The 17,537-nt window shown below is 37.5% G+C and overlaps 3 protein-coding genes and 1 pseudogene across 4 annotated transcripts; all 4 read right to left on the bottom strand.

Moving 5' to 3' along the window:
- Positions 1–55: 55 nt before the first annotated feature.
- On the bottom strand, positions 56–3,593 carry LOC111485763 (transmembrane 9 superfamily member 10-like). The gene is made up of 7 exons (XM_023132786.1): positions 3,089–3,593; positions 2,419–2,583; positions 2,231–2,340; positions 2,035–2,143; positions 1,833–1,945; positions 1,581–1,731; positions 56–1,471 (listed from the first exon to the last, which is right to left on the bottom strand). Exons 1-7 carry the CDS (start codon positions 3,197–3,199, stop codon positions 314–316), a joined length of 1,917 nt encoding a protein of 638 aa, XP_022988554.1. The 5' UTR covers positions 3,200–3,593; the 3' UTR covers positions 56–313.
- Positions 3,594–3,926: 333 nt separating this feature from the next.
- On the bottom strand, positions 3,927–6,267 carry LOC111485786. 2 transcript variants are annotated; one of them, XM_023132819.1, is made up of 7 exons: positions 5,951–6,267; positions 5,532–5,573; positions 5,314–5,396; positions 5,132–5,233; positions 4,811–5,025; positions 4,477–4,574; positions 3,927–4,400 (listed from the first exon to the last, which is right to left on the bottom strand). In XM_023132819.1, the coding sequence occupies exons 1-7, from the start codon at positions 6,090–6,092 to the stop codon at positions 4,153–4,155; spliced, it is 930 nt and encodes a 309-aa protein (XP_022988587.1). In that variant the 5' UTR covers positions 6,093–6,267; the 3' UTR covers positions 3,927–4,152. The 2 variants fall into 2 exon arrangements, with proteins under 2 accessions (XP_022988587.1, XP_022988588.1); XM_023132820.1 differs by having other exon boundaries at positions 4,477–4,571.
- A 775-nt stretch (positions 6,268–7,042) lies between these two features.
- Positions 7,043–11,373, bottom strand: LOC111485771 (probable WRKY transcription factor 32). The gene is made up of 5 exons (XM_023132801.1): positions 10,916–11,373; positions 10,752–10,801; positions 8,211–8,914; positions 7,936–8,094; positions 7,043–7,697 (listed from the first exon to the last, which is right to left on the bottom strand). The coding sequence occupies exons 1-5, from the start codon at positions 11,163–11,165 to the stop codon at positions 7,340–7,342; spliced, it is 1,521 nt and encodes a 506-aa protein (XP_022988569.1). The 5' UTR covers positions 11,166–11,373; the 3' UTR covers positions 7,043–7,339.
- A 965-nt stretch (positions 11,374–12,338) lies between these two features.
- On the bottom strand, positions 12,339–16,309 carry LOC111485790 (annotated as a pseudogene).
- Positions 16,310–17,537: the final 1,228 nt, after the last annotated feature.

Here is a 17,537-nt window from a genome sequence, read left to right as displayed (position 1 = left end):
AATTATTTGCACATAAAACTTATTTCTTGGACTTTATTTAAGGAAAGAGTAAGCAGAGAGTGAACCACATGATTTTCTGTTTCCTCCATTATACTATCACAGAACATAACAAAGGGCCAATGAACAACAAGAAGTAATAAGAAGCCTGTACTAAAATAAAGATTCAAAGAAAAAGAAAAAAAATTGAAACAATTTCCAGGAGATGCTGTGTCTTCTTAGCTATCTCACAGGGTGAGCCTTTTCTTCCTCTCCTTTTCTACTACATGAATAAAAACTTCCATAATGTGTATATATATAACATTTCTCTGAGGAATCAATCGATTTTCACCGAGGAGTAGATGAGTCTTGTGAACAAGAAACATGCATAGAATCCGATTGTACCAGTCAGCACAAAGAAAGCGTATGAACCAATTAGCATATACCCAAAGTACAACATCCCCGACACTGGCTTCGTTATCTCGAGCTTTGTGAAGAAGTAGAAGGCGGCATAGAGGAAGAGGTAGAGTGCAGAGGACCCTGAAGTCAGGTAAGATCTCCACCACCAATGGTAGTCCTCACTGCACAGTTGGAAGTAGCAGAGCACAATTGTGATTTCAGCGCAAGTGACTATCAGGATGAGGAACACAATGAAGAGGAAACCAAATATGTAGTAGAATTGGTGCAACCATATGGAGGTGAGGATGAAAAATAGCTCAATGAAGACTGCCCCAAAAGGGAGTATCCCTCCGATGAGAATGGAGAAACTAGGCTTCATGTACCAAGCTTGTTCTGGTATCTGTCTTGGGATCTTGTTAGTCTTCACAGGGTCCTCAATTGCTGGCTTCTTAAACCCAACATAGCCGCCTACAAAGACGAGAGGAACCGAGATACAGAACCATAAGAATACCAGAGCAAACATGGTTCCAAATGGCACTGCCCCAGAGGATTTCTCCCCCCAGATTAAAGCATTCAAAACAAAGAAAATGGAGAATATAGTGGCAGGAAACACGAAAGCTGTTTTCACCATGATTTTCTTCCACTCTGTTCCCTTGAACATTCGATATAGACGAGCAGAAGAGTAGCCAGCAAAAAGGCCCATAAAGATCCAGAGTAGGAGCATGGCAGTCATTAAACCACCTCTGTTCGAAGGGGAGAGGAAACCAAGAGCAGCAAATACTATGGTGACAAGACTCATGCCAAAAAACTGAACACCTGTGCCGACGTACACACAGAGTAAATCAGATTTTAATGGAGGCCTGAAAACATCACCATGGACAAGTTTCCAACCAGTCTCCTCTTGAGCTTCTTCTTGAGTCTCCAATTGATTATACTTCGAAATATCACGGTATAGGGTTCTCAACATAATCATGGCGACCATACCCGAGAGGAAAAGGACAATCATCAACGAATTAACTATAGAAAACCAGTGAATCTGATCATCAGCCATCAGAAGATAGGTATCCCACCTTGATGCCCATTTCACATCACTATCCTATAACATTCACTTAGTGAGAATGAATTAGAGAGGGGGAAATATAGCATGCACTAGACAACAAAGATGCAGATAAAATTCTATATAAGGGGGTTGTACGGCGACTGACCAAATACTCCACATCATAAGTAAAGATGATTTCATTATTCTCTTCAACTTCTTGAGGGGTCTCAGAGTTGGTGACCAGCCGTTTTGCATGCGGGTCACACGTTGTCAAGCGGGTATTTTCATTCCAAGAATCTTCATACGCATGCTTCACACTAATGATACAATATATCAACCAAATTATATAGCTTAACAATTTTTATCTAAAAGTGGGCTAGAAAAATGCTACTGAAGGCAAGCAAAGAAGTACGAGAACCTGAATGGTTTGACCTCAAATCCTACGATCCTTGACAACTCAGTTACAGGATCCTTGTGAATCTTGACCGTAAAGGACAAGTGGTTGTAGATAAAATGCTTTTCCTCTTTGCTCTGCAGAAATTGAACACAGTTATTTGTCTATCTAGATTACATGCATGAAGATGTCAAATTATCCACATTCTAAACGTATGATCATGTACCCCAGCATAATGTCCTCTGAGACCAACATGAAAGCCATGTTGATACACAATTGAAGATTCCTGATCATTCCTTTGTATGGGAAAAGCAAGAGGAAGGTTGTCCAGAATCCTGCATATACGACAAGGGTAGTTACAAAAATAATCCATAAGTTAACATCAAAATCATATGTCTGGTCCTTGAAAAAGGATGCCTTACATGTTCACCCGATACTCGTCATCTATCTTTTCCTTAAAGTCCTTCGCCATTTTACCATCAAGAACTATCCGACACACAATAGTACACATCTTTGGTTCCCTCATTTTAAACTGTGAAAGACAATAGTAAATTCTCTTAGAAGTTAAATAGAGAACAAAAATTGAAAAAAAGATCACTGAGAAGCATACCTCAAAAGGAGAGTTCTCTATACGATCACCACGAAGAACTTCTCCAAGATTCTCAGCGCTATCGAATATTTTCTTCGGACGACAATAAGGGAGGGAATAATAAGAGTATGGAAGCTGAGTCTTAATGGAAGTCAATTTGTTTACTTTTACCCTCAGAGAATCTCCCTGCAGCAGTAAAAGAATAAAAACACTTGAGCTGCATTTCATTACAATTCAACAGAAAACCAAGGAAACGCTTGAATTCTCATTTTATCCTACAACGAGCGGAGATTCAGCGCAAAACTGAAATGGAATCAAACATGAAATGCTCTCAGTAATTTGATAATTCCAACCCATTTCCAGTTTGGTACTCCCTAAAACTTCATTTCCAGTTCAAAAGATCAATCAGATAGGGTTACTTTCCAAATCCAAGACCTTTAGACACAAAAATGTCGAACAACCGACAAGCATTACCAGGGGAGAAATGAAATGCACCGAGAAAGAAACCTAAAAGAAAACGAATTCTCAAATTTTCAACCACCCTAATGGCAAGAAAAGCATCAACGCCCAATAATCACACGCAAACGCAAGATCTGGAACGCAAGAACCAAAAACAATGGCGAACACAGAGAAGACAAGAAAAATCAATGCAACCTTGATTGAATCAAAACGAGATGCGAATTCTACAAACCTTATGAAAATCCTGGGGAGCCACACCAGGGAGATAGAAACATGAAGCACGGAAGGAAAGGAAGAGACATGCGGAGATCCAAAGCAGAAACACGAGAGGCCCTCTCGCCATGGCTTAGACAGGGGATCTAAACCCAACCAAGATCCAAAACTTGCTTCAAAAATCTCTTCCCCCTCTTTCAGAGACTGTAAATCGCTGGTTTTCTAATGCTCTCTCGTTACGACCAGAAAGAAGAAGACGAATATAATTACTGTTCTTCGCCCTGACGGATCTTGCCTTTTTCTGATATACGAAGTATCGGATTTCGCCGAGTGAGTTATAGAAGACGGTGCAGCCATTGGCCATTGACAACCGTCCGATCATCTTTTGTGGCCAAAACGTGCGGCGTAGATTGCAATACCAACACATAGGTTCTGATTCATTTTCTGTTGAGCACAAATTCACTCAAATTTTCCAACTTATTTGCAAAGAGAAGAGATGTGTGATTCATTTTAACCGCCAAAATTAGCAACAATTTTATTTCCTTTTTCGTATTTTATTTAGATTTTTAATTCTTTGATATATAATTTTAAAAAATGATATAAAATATATACTTCCGACACATACCTTACAAGTTCAAATCCTCCGTCCATCGTTTGAACTTAAATCTCGTGTTTAACAAGTTCTTAAAATTTTAAGAACGTTTCATATATCTTAAACAGTTTTGTGTCGAATGGAATGAGATCGTGTGCTTCAGTTCTTTCTTTTCTATTGATTATCATTAGATTTTCCTCTCAGATAGAACTGAAACCTCAATGGCTATAATCTGATAGATATTGGTAGCTAAAGAGACCAGTTCTTGAAACAACTTCTTAACATGGAAGAACATTTGATACAACTCTGAGCTCTCTCAGAAGCAATTTTGAAGCAGTTCAAGTGTCATTTGAAGATTATCATACAGTGTAAAACAGTACAGAGAACTTGCTGATATAAGCATCTACTTCTAACACCAATAAACAGATCATTCGGAGCTTAAACAGAGAAAAGTGGGAAATTCTGAGTTATAACAGATTGGTGATCAAGTGTTACTCTTGAGTTGTTGTTTCAAGCATTCTGACGGTACGAGGAAGCATGAATTCGGCAAACAAAGGGTAGTGAGACGACGGGTAGAATCCGTCGATATTATCATTCACCACTTCACACAAGACAGGGATCAAAGATCTACCTCTGAATAGAATCCAATCTACATGTAGATCTTGAGTCTGGCGATCCCAGCAAAGGCAAAGCGCTCGTAGAATCAGCTTGAAAAACTCGAAAGCTCCCTGTTTGTCACCTGAAAAGAATCTGGCAGAGTCGGGCAAAGGCTGAACAAGCTCCTAAGAAAGTTTTGGCTAAGCTAAATTGCATACCTCTGAAACCATGATAGGTTCGAATGAGAGAAACGTTCTTCCTCGCCCGAGCAATTGCCCATGTATCTCTCATGTCCCCCACTGCACCCTTTTCTCTGCTAGCACGAAAGAGAAGCCACGGAACAATTTAGCGTTAGAATAAGTTTCATAACTGAATATAAAATCTACAATGATCTGTCAGCTGAGTAAGATCAATGAACTATGTGAGCTAATAAGGCTGATTAAGACAGCATAAGTTTCTTCCTCCGAGCCACTAAAAGATAACCTATAGATTGGATTGAACACACTATCCAGGTCGATCATTACTAATTCGAAAACACTTTTTTTCGATTACCTCGATCTCCCAAGAAGAAAACGACCCGTAGTCGATTCCTTTTCCGTGTTGAAACCTCCACAATATATAACTGGCAAGCTAGGAGGTAAGGATGCAATGTGCTGCCATGTAAGCAAAGCACTTCGCCTACGAGCACGGGGGTTGAGCTCGTCCATGTTTGTGTTTACTATCTGAAACGAGAACCCAGGAGGCTCGACTCCTTTCAGTTGGAATGTGTGGGCATCATGTCAAGTTAACAAATAACTCAAGGTTCTCCATACAAAGTCAAAAGGATACGTTAAAATGCAATGTAAGAGAATTCTTAACAGAACTCAAGGATATCGCCCATGTCGCAATATGCGGAGCAATCGAACCCCACGACACGCTTCCTGGGACAGAAGGCGATTCTGATAACCAAAACGTGCCACCTTCTAACAGCTCTACCTTTTTAATTGAGGAATGAAATGCACACCAGATTATGAATTAAAACTGATACCAAATCACAAAGGAAAATAATCTGATACCTTCTCCTTGTCATAAAAGATTGTGCAGTGTTCATCTGAATCGTCATGGGATCCTTTTCTTGAAATTCCAAATTTCTCATAGCCTACAAGATATTCAATACTTCAAATTACAGGCTAAGAAAGTAATACAAATACAAAAACTAGAGACCTATGAAACTATCTATATCATTATAACAAGCCTACAAGTTCATACAAATACTCTCAGTAGAAGCGCATACCAGGCAAGCCCTGCTGAAGAAACTCCAACTGAGATTTCACACCTGAACTCGTTAGGGAAAAGAAATTAAGGAATCAGAGAGGCAAATTGTAAGAGCTCACTAATTTATTCTAAGTCAAATGTATCGAACTCAATCACTGAATTTAGCCCCAAAAAAATACTCCACTAAAATGTCCACACTACTAGAATTGGAGCAAACAACAATGAAGCTTCCGATCAAAATAACCCAGGCCATGCCTTTCAAAACTCCAACGAAATCCTATAAAACCAAAAACGCACCAAAAAATCTCGAATCGACGAAGACACAGATGAATTATTGCGACAAAATCCATCAAGGATCAAGATCCAAAAGCATTCGCAGAATCAAATATGCAACACCATAAAGTAGAGTAGAAGTGCAGTAGAAAACAAGCGACCTACCTTGCTGAGTGCATAGAATCGCTGGAGAATAGCTAGTGAGGACACTGATACACAAATCCCTCCTCTTCTCCCATGAATTTGAACTCTCTGGAGGTTGATCGTCATGGAGATTGAAGGTCATTACAGTCAAAGTAACGCTCATTTTTCTCCAGAATTTCCTCCTCAATCCTTACCTTTCCTTAATCATTGATTCTAAACCTAAAAAGGATCAGAAGCAGCTATACCCTGTTGCCACATTCCATCCTTCTGGTACAGGTTGAGGAATCAGTAGTGGCTGAGCTTAGAGAGAGAGAGAGATCCTTAGTTAATTTGATCGTGTCCGAAGGGAGGGCACTGGGTTTTAACAAGGCACGTGAGAGTCCCACAATTCGATGCCCAGGTCACGTGACCAATCTCGAATATGACTATTCTTTTTGATCGATTTACCAATAAATAAAGTGATTATATGATTGAAAATATTTAAAATAATATTTCCCACTTCAATTTTGAATAAATATTTGCAATTATTGAGACATAGACACCATATCGAATTTTGACCATTAATAACAATAAAATAACTTTATTTCAAATCCATGATATGAATGACAAGATTTTATAATTCAAATATTAAGAAATAAATATAATTTTACTTTTTTATCCTTTTTGTAAATTGAGATTTATTGAAAAAGGCATTTTTTTTTTTTTGCTAACAAAATCATAGTGGAGCTCAACAACTTTTAGCTTACACAAGCAAAACTTTATGGCAACCACATTATATTTTGTTTATTAAAAAAATATGGTATGATTTATTTACGAAATTTAATTAATTATTTTCCATGAACTAGAAATTAAAATTTTATTTATAATTGTGTAATTACAAAGATGAACATTCATAAATAATAATAATAATGATGAAAAAAAAGTCCAAAATCCTGACTTCCACGTCAGGCATTGGCTTTTAGTGTACTGGAGGTAGTGCCAGCGTGGCACAGACCAATTTCTAAGATTCTCGTTCACTTCATTACTGTTTATGGCTCAGAAGTCAGAAGAGAATAATATTTAAAAAAAAAAAAAAAAAAGAAGCTAATTCTGTTTCTTCTTATTAACCCTATCAATCCGGAAATATAGTCTCTCATTAATTAACTTGGGAGGGGGGAAAGGCTAGAATAGCTGAGGTAGGCCGCTGCTACCAGTTTCTTCTAAGAACCAGAAAATGAAATCATCATCCCCGTGCCAAATCAGGGAGGTGTATAATGAAACCAAATTTACACAACTGTTACGTAAATGGCTAAGGGAAAGAGGGGAATGAGAAAGGGAAGACAAAAAGAAAGAAATAGCTCAACAGTAACCAAACCTGCTGATCAGATACACACACAGCCATGAATGTTCATACCGAGTCGCACGGTTAGTTTAGCAGGGCTTGATTTCAAATCCGATGCTCAAAAGTGTTCGAGCAGATTCCATTGCCTTCTCACCTCCAAGCTCCAAGGCCTCACCAGTCAACTCTCCTTCAGCATCCACAGACCACTGTGTTGAAGAAATTTGGCTCTCGGTTAAGTTTGTTTTCTTTGGTTGCGTATTGCTCATGGAGGCTGGAGCTGCAGCAGCTACACGAGGAGCACTTGGTGGACTGTGTCGTTTCTTCGGTACAGGCATGTCGTGATCATGAACTCCCTTGTATGTTATAATCACTGCATATGGATTTTCTACTGCTGATTCAATATGCTTACGGACTGGACACCCAGCAGAGGTACATCGGTAGTAGTTCCTTCATTGATTTTTTTTTTTTAAAGAAAAAAGAACATCATCAAAATCAGACAATGCAAAGCATCAGAATATGATTTCGTAATATATTTGGCGGGATATAGAAATTCATTGGAGAAGGAAGGACAGTCGGGAATATCCAAAGCTTATGCAGTCGTATTAAAAGAAACTGTCTTATTTTTTCTCAAGTCAACAGTAAGACATAAATAACCGCAAAACATAAATTATGAAAAGGTATGCACCTAGGATGAGGACTTCCTTTCACCATTTTCTGACCATACTTGCGCCACCTGTATCCATCGCCCGAGATTCCCACGTCACCCGCTGCATGCACCACAAATTTCGGTTTCTTTCCAGGTTTTAAGGGAGTACCTGAATATCCCGCACTACTTTTCTTAACTCTAATTACCAGTAAGAAAACAAAACATTAGCACTACATCAGGCTTATATATGCTAAACATTATATGCAAAAGTAGAAATAAGACAGAGAGCTCAGTAATTCAAGGTGCAGACTTACTTTTGTTTTGTCTCAGGTTCGCCGTCATTCTCATCTTTGATTTTAAATTCATCATTTCCATCAGAGTCACTCGAGTACTGTCGTTTCCTTACAAGGACTAAAGCTGTTTCCCGTGAAGGTTCTTTAGAAGGCGTGGGAGGATCTGAATCATTAATTACTCTTCTGGTATGTTGTGTAATGATTTGCTTAACCACAGGCTCAACATATGGCACAAGCTGTCTTTCCTTGGGGTTGCTAATCATCCTAGGTGGATCGTGACTATGTTGGCTCCTGTAAACAATCTCTGTTCTATGGCCTGAGTGATCACAACATTCTATCTTCTTAGCACAGCATTCAGAATATGTACACTTGTAATAACTACGCGAACCCTTAGGACTCTTCACTTGCTTCTGACCATATTTTCTCCAATTGTAACCATCAGAAGCAGGTGTCCTAACATTGGGAACCGATGATGCAGTTTTATGGTTGGAAGAATTTTTCTGGCTTGGCTCTGGCTTACATTCTTTCTGGACCTTCTTAGGTGACAGTTTATGTTTGGATAAACTTGGACTTGCGGAGGATGAGATAGACTGGGTAACAGAAGTTGGTGATTGTTCCGGATCAGGTCCTTTATATATTGACAACTGAAGCTGGCTTTGTTCTTGCACCTTATCTGTCTGGGTTGCTTCAACAGCCAAAGGCTCATGGCAGGAAGATGGAGATCGCTGCTTACGAGAATGAGGAAAAAAAAAAATTAGCATACCAAGGCATCAAATCATCCATAAGATCCTAGCTCTTAAGTTATTGTGCAGCGCTGAATAACAGAAGTGCATTGATGTATTTAACGTGTATCTAAAATAAAGAATATAACATGTATCTAAAATAAAGAATATAACATGTATCTAAAAGAAGTTAAAACGCTCAAAGAACCAAACTAGGCCCAAACAACTAACTCTTAAGTTGTTGCATCACAAACTCTTGCTCAGCAATTCTCTCACCTCCTGACTTGTATATATTTTTTTGGTAGGAAACAAACAACGTCAATGGCTCATAGAGAAAACATCAATGATTAATCATTAACTTTCCATTCAAATGAACATCTTAAACTGCATCTTTGAGGGAGACAAATACCAGTTAATAAGCTTTGAAACAAGAACATTGGTCATATTCATAATCGACAAATATAAACAGAAAAATCAGAAAGTGGAAGTGCTTCAATAATATGGGGAAGGTATCAAGAATATGACCAAAGATTCGTGTATCCTTCATATTTGATCACAAACAACAAGTATTAATATAATAGTTAGTTTGACTGGAAACGGCAGCCTCTTAAATCATACATTTTTTTGTAAGGAAGATTGTAAAGAAAACACAGCTTCCTCTCTATAGGCTCTATAGCCAAAGGGCATAAAAAAAAAACAAATGGTAGATGGCCCACCTACCAAACAAAGTAGTTTCTTTTTTTTTGTTCATTGTGGCTAGAATTCTAGATTCGGTCAACTGTAGAAGAATTATTAAGTTTTGAAAGGAGATGTAGAATAAAAAGAAGAAAATTGAAGCACAAAACTCAAAACTCTTCAAGGCCAAAAATATCACAGTTTAGAGAAAGAAGCTATATAAGGCTGAATTAATAAGGCCAAAAATATCATACCCAATCGTTTGCCTTCCAAATCTCAAATTTCACAATTCTAGGACAGCGCCATCTGATAATGTTAAGGTTATGAAATGTAATGCAACAAAGATGACAGAAGGAAAGTATCCTCCTCATGAATATAAAGTTCATCAAGTAGATTTTTTTTTGTTCTGTTTTTAATTTTATTTCCTGTTCAACGTTCAGGCAGTATCCTAAATGAAAATGCATCAAACAAGAAGCAAAACTCCCACATTTTTATGGAATTCCAGTAAAAATGCCCATCATTTTGCATCAGATATTATTGTGGAGCAACAAAATATTCACATGCCATCTTATTTGACATTGATTTTGAACTAGACTACTCTTTCATCCATGATTCACACTAGATAATGAAGCTATCTCATGAATTAGGAACAAAAATGATTCCTCTCTCAATGAATCTAAAGTAAAGGATAGAAAGTAAGCTAATAAATCCAATGTGTTTCAAATGAGAATTGAAAATACTCAAATGTTACTTTTTTCAATAAGAAATGAAAACCGGCATAATGTTTTGCATTAGATAATCGAGATTCTATATTTTTGAAGCAGAGATAACTAAGCAAGTCACAGAGAGACAATCTTAGTAGTACATGAGTTATTAGCAGATTGAGATGAGTTTTACTGACTGGCTGAACGCTGGAGCTTAACTTTAGAAAAATCGATTCAACTTCAACAGGAGGGTAAACAAAGAGAAACGGAACATTTCTGCCTCTCATCACTCTCTAATCTCATAAACAATAATCTTCCTAAGCTGCGTATACTGAACAACTTTAATTTACCAGTTGAAATCTCACTACTGGACTTCGCAAACAATATCAAACCAACAAAACCGATACAAGCAAACAATTGAGAAAATAATCGCTTATCGTGGAATTGATCGAGCTCCTTACCTTCAATTCAGCTTCTTCGAGTGACTGCGCAGCAGAATCGACGGGCAAACCTGTAGGATGAACAAAAAAAAATCACACAGAGAAAAATTCCACCAAAAGCAATTGCTTAAAGACTAAATAACACATCCACCGATACAGCATAAATTCCGTTTCCAAAAACCAACCGTTCTCCGAGGAGTGATTCGCAGAAGGCGCCGTTAGGGTTTCAGATGGAGACTCCCTCGCCGCAGCTTCAGTAACCGACGAATCGATCCTCAACTCAATCGGTTGCAACTCACTCAACGCTCCTCCATCTTCCAACTCCACCTCTGATTCATCCTCCGAATCTTCCATTTCTTCTTCGTCGTCCTCTTGCCCAGCAGTAACCTTCGAGCTTCCAAGTTGGTCAGTTTCAAAACATTGGCGCTCCGCCATGGCCGATTCTCCTCAAAAGAGAAAAAGGCAAGTGCAAGTCACCAACTATTGCAAATTGTTTTACAGTGTCCGAAGCAAAGCCGAAACCAAGGCGATCCCAAGATCGAGTATCGGAGTCTGCGTCTTAGTGACATAAAAGAATAGATTATGTGAGAGAAAGAAAGGTTTTTAGAGAGAGAGACAGAGAGACAAGATGCCGCTTTCAAGCGAAATGCACAAGTGCTTTTGACTGTAGTTGACTCAGGTGGTTTTAGTTAACGAACGCCGTCAAGTACTCTCTCACTATACAGCCGTCCGATCATGTTTCATGGTCTTATCACTGTTGGATTCTTTTAGTTTGACGGTTCTCTTTCACAGCGTTTGTGGCCACATGGGCTTCCATCTCAGTACGACTAATATCATTGTCCTAATATTTAATATTTTTTCTTTATAGAATTTGTTTTTCCCTAGATTCTGTGCTTTTATTCTTCTATTTAAAAATAGGGGAAAAAAAATATTATTTGTTTCAAAACTAGTTTTTAATTTAGGGAGACAAAGATCTCGTGCCTTCAAATCATAAAGGACATTTTACAACTATATGTTCCATGAATTATTAATCCCCGGTATTATTTTATAAAATAAAAGAACGTTTTATGTACTATAATTAATTTATGCCTTAATGTAAGATCTCACATCGATTAGGGAGGATAACGAAACATTTTTTTTTATAAGTGTGTAGAAACCTCTCACTAGCATACTCGTTTTAAAACTGAGGCTAATGACAATACGTAACAGGTTAAAACGAACAATTTCTGTTAACGATAAGTCTGAGCAGTTACAAATGATATCAGAACTAGTCACCTGTTAGTGCGCCAGGAGGTGGATTGAGAGATCCCACCATGGTTGGAGGGGATAGTGGAAACATCTTCCTAACATACACATTTTTAAATCGTAAGATTAACAGCGATACACAACAGGCTAAAACGGACAATATCTACTAATAGTAAGTCTAGACTGTTATAAATGGTATCAGAACTAATCACCAAACGGTGTGACAGGAGGTGGATTGAGAGATCTCACAAACACCAATGCTTTTGTCACATTTAGAGCCTTGGGACAAGACGAGTCTCACTATCAGAGTAGTACCAATCATACAGCAACATGTCATATGATGATAAGATTGACTATAAGAGTGAAGTATAAAGAATTGTGTGGTTCAGCAGCTTGTCAGTGACATGCATCCAATTACGATGTGTTGATTGCCTTTATGACAATAATTACAGTCATTCATATCGGTCGGGCCAAGCCCTCGCCCTTTTTCAAGGAAACAACAGCCACTCGATAGTGATGAGCTTCAATGACCTTAATAACAACCTCTAGACAAAAGAAGAAAGAGACCAACAGACCAGAAAACCTGTTTGTTTATCTTCCTACTAGAATCCAAGATCTTATTCAAAGGGCTTCTTAGAAAACAGGGGGGGTTATACATTTTATAAGTAGTGTACTATATTAAGTAAAACATGTATGTATCCTTTCAGCAGTGTGCAAGGATCAATAGCTTGAAGTACCTTGCTGATAATATGGTTTTATGCCATATAAACATACTTGATAGAACTTTTGGTTGGGGTGATTCTGAGCCATCAGGTATAACCATAGCTGTGTGTTTTAACTTCTAGGACCGATGTTCTTGAGAGCACAGATCTGCTCCTCTCCCATTGCAGACATGACAGTTACTACAAGATCTTTTCCATGAGCGAACCCCTCTTTAAGCTATTGGCATGAAAATAAATGGAACAATAGATGGTGCTGCAGAAAGCTATAAAGCAATGGCTTGAAGGTTTGTAAATGTAATGGTATAATCATTTATGTACCTGCCTACGCAGATTTTCATCGGTGGGGAGCCTCAGGTCATCCTTGATGTTTCCATTTTCAGAACGGAGACTGACCTGCAAAATTACCAAGTCAATAGGTCTTGACTCAAGATCCTCGTGCTACAGATTAAGACTGCAAAATTCATTCCCATCTTCATTTAGTTCCTTCATTTAGTTCCGGTAACGTAACCGCCCAAGCTCACCACTAGCAGATATTGTCCTCTTTGGACTTTTCTTTTCGAGCTTCCCCTCAAAGTTTTTAAAACGCATCAGCTAGGGAGAGGTTTTCACACCTTTGTTCCTCTCTCCAACTGATGTGAGATCTCATAATCCACTTCCATTGGGGTCCAGCGTCCTCGTTGGCACACCATCTGGTGACTAGCTCTGATACCATTTGTAACGGTTCAAGCCCACTGCTAGTAGATATTGTCCTCTTTAGGTTTTTCCTTTCGGGTTTTCTCTCAAGGTTTTTAAAACACGTCTGCTAAAGAAAAGTTTCTGAATGCTTCGTTCCCCTCTCCACCCACGTGAGATCTTTTGTTATGAACTTATAACAGGGAGCTTTCTCTCCCTCTCTCTTCCTGGGAGGGGGTGAACAGGGAGATTCCTCAAATCTGAATTGAAGCAAGAAACATAAAAATTAAGCTTCGTATATAAAGCAAATCATGTTTCAATATAATTGAAACTTACAAAACCATCCTCAGATATATCAATCAGATGATAGTCGGTGCGATTAACATAGGGAACCTGCAAGGAATACAAGCAACGTTTCTTAGTAGAATAAAATTAGTAGTTAGAGAGTAGAACACAAGAAGAGAGTGACAACGAAATTACATCGCATTTCTGAGAAGAAGGAACAAATACTTCAAGTCTCTTCGCATTGAATATGTCAATTGCCACAAAGTGGCACTTTGCATGTCCATGCTTTCCATGTTTTGAAGTAGAAACTTCAACGACCTGAAATGAAGGGAGATAGAAAAAAAGTGATGATATATGGCAGCCAAAATATGCTTGGCCGAGTAGCTTGAAAGAATATTCTTTCATATATCCATGGTTCATTTCAGAAAATCATTGCCATACGCAATGAAAATGTGGTTTTGAAATTCATCATCAAAGTGCACCAACCGGGTGAAATGGCATGGCATACATCTTTGAGGAGATCTTTGATGTTGATAGCTTTGTGTGAGATTTCTCAAAGAAAAAAATGTATTCTTCGTTGGGTATTTATCTTTCCATATAGCTCAAGCCAAGGAAGGCTCCAAAAGGAATGTCCCAGGGAAAATGGAACTATAACCATGGACATTGTATCAACACAAAAAGAAGGTGGCATGCATACAAAAGTTCTTTCTAGGAAAGAAAAGCTTTGCTAATGCTTCAAAGACGTTTTGTTAACCAAGAAGACAAAGGCAGCATGAAGATTATATCCACTATTTGTTGAGGATGGTTGGAAAAGGAGTCCCACGTTGGCAAATTAAGGAGTTGATCACAGATTTATAGGTAAGAAATACATCTCCATTGGTACGAGTCCTCTTAGGGAAACAAAAAATAAAGTTATGAAAGCTTATGCTCAAAGTAGACAATATCATACTATTGTGAAAGTTTGCGGTTTTTAACATGGTATCAGAACCATACCCTTAATCTAGACATGTCTAGAATCCTCAAATATCGAACAAAAAAGTTGTGAGCCTCGAAGATGTAGTCAAAAGTGACTCAAGAGTTGAACAAAGGCCTGTCAACCGGCTCGAACAAGCAAGACAAGCATGACCGTGACATCCTCCCTGTCAACCGATTCAAACAAGCAAGACTGGGACATCTGTCATGCAGTCATAGGTAACATGTCTTGGACAAGCATAACTGTGACATCCTCCCCCACTCAATTGGTTGACATCTCTGTCAACCGACTCTTTACAACTTTGTGTTGTAGGTTGAAGTTGACTTTTAGGTCTCTTCAATGTGTTTCCAGCTGATTTTAGTGTTTCGAAGTCTCGTCAAATCTGTAACGAGCTTCTTGGTAGTCAAAAGTGACTCAGTAATTGAACAAAGGGTGTACTGGGCCCCAGAGAAAAAGTCGAGCATCTATTAAAGGGAAGTTGTTCGAAGGCTCCATAGGCTTCGGGGAAGGCTCTCTGGTGTACTTTGTTCAATAAGAGAATTGTTGAGGATTGTTGGGAGAGGAGTCTCACATCGGCTAATTAAGAGGTTGATTATGGATTTATAAGTAAGGAATACATCTCTATTGATAGGAGGCATTTTGGAAAAACAAAAAATAGAGGCATTTTGGAAAAACCAAAAATAAATTCATAAGAGCTGGCTCAATATCAATTTCGTGGTTTTTAAACACTAATAACATTTAGCCTGCCATCTACCTCATTGTTTGCACTGTACAACACACAACAAGGACATTTGACGATATATGGTAAACAGTATATGGTCCGTATGTTCCTGTTGAACTGTTTGACGGCATGTCCCATAGCAAAACTCAACAAGTCAATAAGCCAAGTCCATATGCATTTTTGGCAAACCAGGGCGACAAATCATATTACGTATCCAATTTGGGTGAAAGAAATACTTGCCATTAAAAACAATAAACCGATTATGCCAAATTTTGCACAACCTCTTCGAAATTTATTCCCGCTGCAATTGTTACTGTGGGATAACACATAATACGTAACTAAACGGTCCTAGTTTCATCAACGTTGTGAAACAAGAGAAATTAAAGGGGAAACCTAAATCAATCAGGGAGACCATAAACAACAGTAAGAATTTCCATAATCAGTAGTCACCGAGTAAAAATTCAGGGGACAATCTTCACTAGGAAATAGAAGTACAGAAACAATAATCAATCAAACGTCTGCCCTTCCAGAAAACAAAGAGCCAAGAAAAAATTATAACAAAGAATCTAGACGAGAAGCTTAAAAAAATAGCACAAACCCCCAAAATGTACTCCATGGAAGAAGATCAAAGTCAATCTCAGAAAAGTTACAGAGAAAAAAAAAGAAAGAAGGAAACCTTGCAGGGTCTGTTATTGATTACGATGTAGCCATTTTTGCGAATGGTTCAAGCTTCCTGAGGGAAAGTCTCGGACGCTCCGGCGTTGGCCTTGGAGTCAAAGTGGTGCTCCTAGTCCGACATCGCTGCTTCGATTTCAGACCCCTTTTTTTTTTCACTTTCTCTCAGACGAAGTAATCGGCCCTTATATTCCCGGCTTTTCAGAGACAAATTCCGAATTGAAAGAGATGAAATCGTGGCCGTTGGATTAAGTCCCTCCCGCTTTCCCATCGCCGTTTCTAACTGCTTTTTCCATGTAGGGTGTTTTTATTTATTTTTATTTTTTTTAATTCGTTTTTCCCCCGTAACAAGAAAGCGCGCGAAAGAGAATACACGCATATTATATAAAATATTTTTAATTTTTTTTTTAAAAGAAAATCGAAAGCCTTTGTTTTTTTTTTTTTTTTTTTTTTTTTTTTTTTTTTTTTTTTTTTTTTTTTTTTAAATCTCTCTTTATTGCAAAATATAATATTCTATTTTATTTTCAGTCCTTTTAAAGTGCACTTTTCACAAAAATTAAAAAAAAAATTAAAAAGGAAAAAACCCTTTAATCTTTATTTTTATTCTTATTCCACCAAAATTCAATACTTTTATTTGTTAATTAAAAAAAACAATTTAATATCACAATATGAATTTATGGTTAAATTCTTGTCAAATTAAAATTAAAAAATTAATCTTTGAAATAGGTATATATATATATGTGTAAGATTAGAGTAAATTATTTCATGTTTGGACTCGAACATAGCTGCCTGAGCTCAATACTAAAAATTATTTTAAAATGTTGGAAAAAAAATGTATGATAGTTATTTAACGGAATAAATTTTTAAAAAATTATTAAATTATAAGTTTAGTTCCGAGTATTTGTATCTAATATTTAAAAATATTTAATAAATTTACAAAGCTTTGATTTTGTATTTGATATATTTTTTAAAAATTTAATTTAATAAACATAAAATTGAATGTTATATCTACGGACTTCTTAATTTTTTATCATAAAAATTAAAAAATGTGCTGAAAATTAAAAAATTTATTAAGATTTATTATACCATTTTTTTTAATTTTAGAATATATTAGATTAGAAGGCCCACTTATGGAAGAAAGAGGCGTGATTTGCTTAGACAAAGAGTTTGAGTCGTCAAAGTCAGTTCTTTAGAAATGTGAATCTCTTTGGTTTTTCTTATGGTTTTTAGTTGAACTTATTGATCAAAATTGTGGGCTCGAAACGTTGTCGGCTTAGTGTAGATTGGTCATTGGCATGTTACCGAGAGTCACACGCCTCAATCAATCCACCAAATCAGCAGTGGGGTGATGCGTGAAATCCACATTTTCTCAATGTCCTTTCAAGTGTTTGATAAAATGCCAAGCTGAGCCAGTGGGGTCAACAGGCATGAGGTTTTGAAATAATGGCCGTGGCTGTTGATTATCCATCGATTTGGAACAGAAGTTGGTGGCCAGAAACTCCATCTAATCAAGT

The sequence above is a fragment of the Cucurbita maxima genome, unplaced genomic scaffold (assembly GCF_002738345.1).
Source record: "Cucurbita maxima cultivar Rimu unplaced genomic scaffold, Cmax_1.0 Cma_Scf00010, whole genome shotgun sequence".
NCBI lineage: Eukaryota > Viridiplantae > Streptophyta > Magnoliopsida > Cucurbitales > Cucurbitaceae > Cucurbita > Cucurbita maxima.
This window is presented reverse-complemented; position numbering and strand designations above follow the sequence as displayed.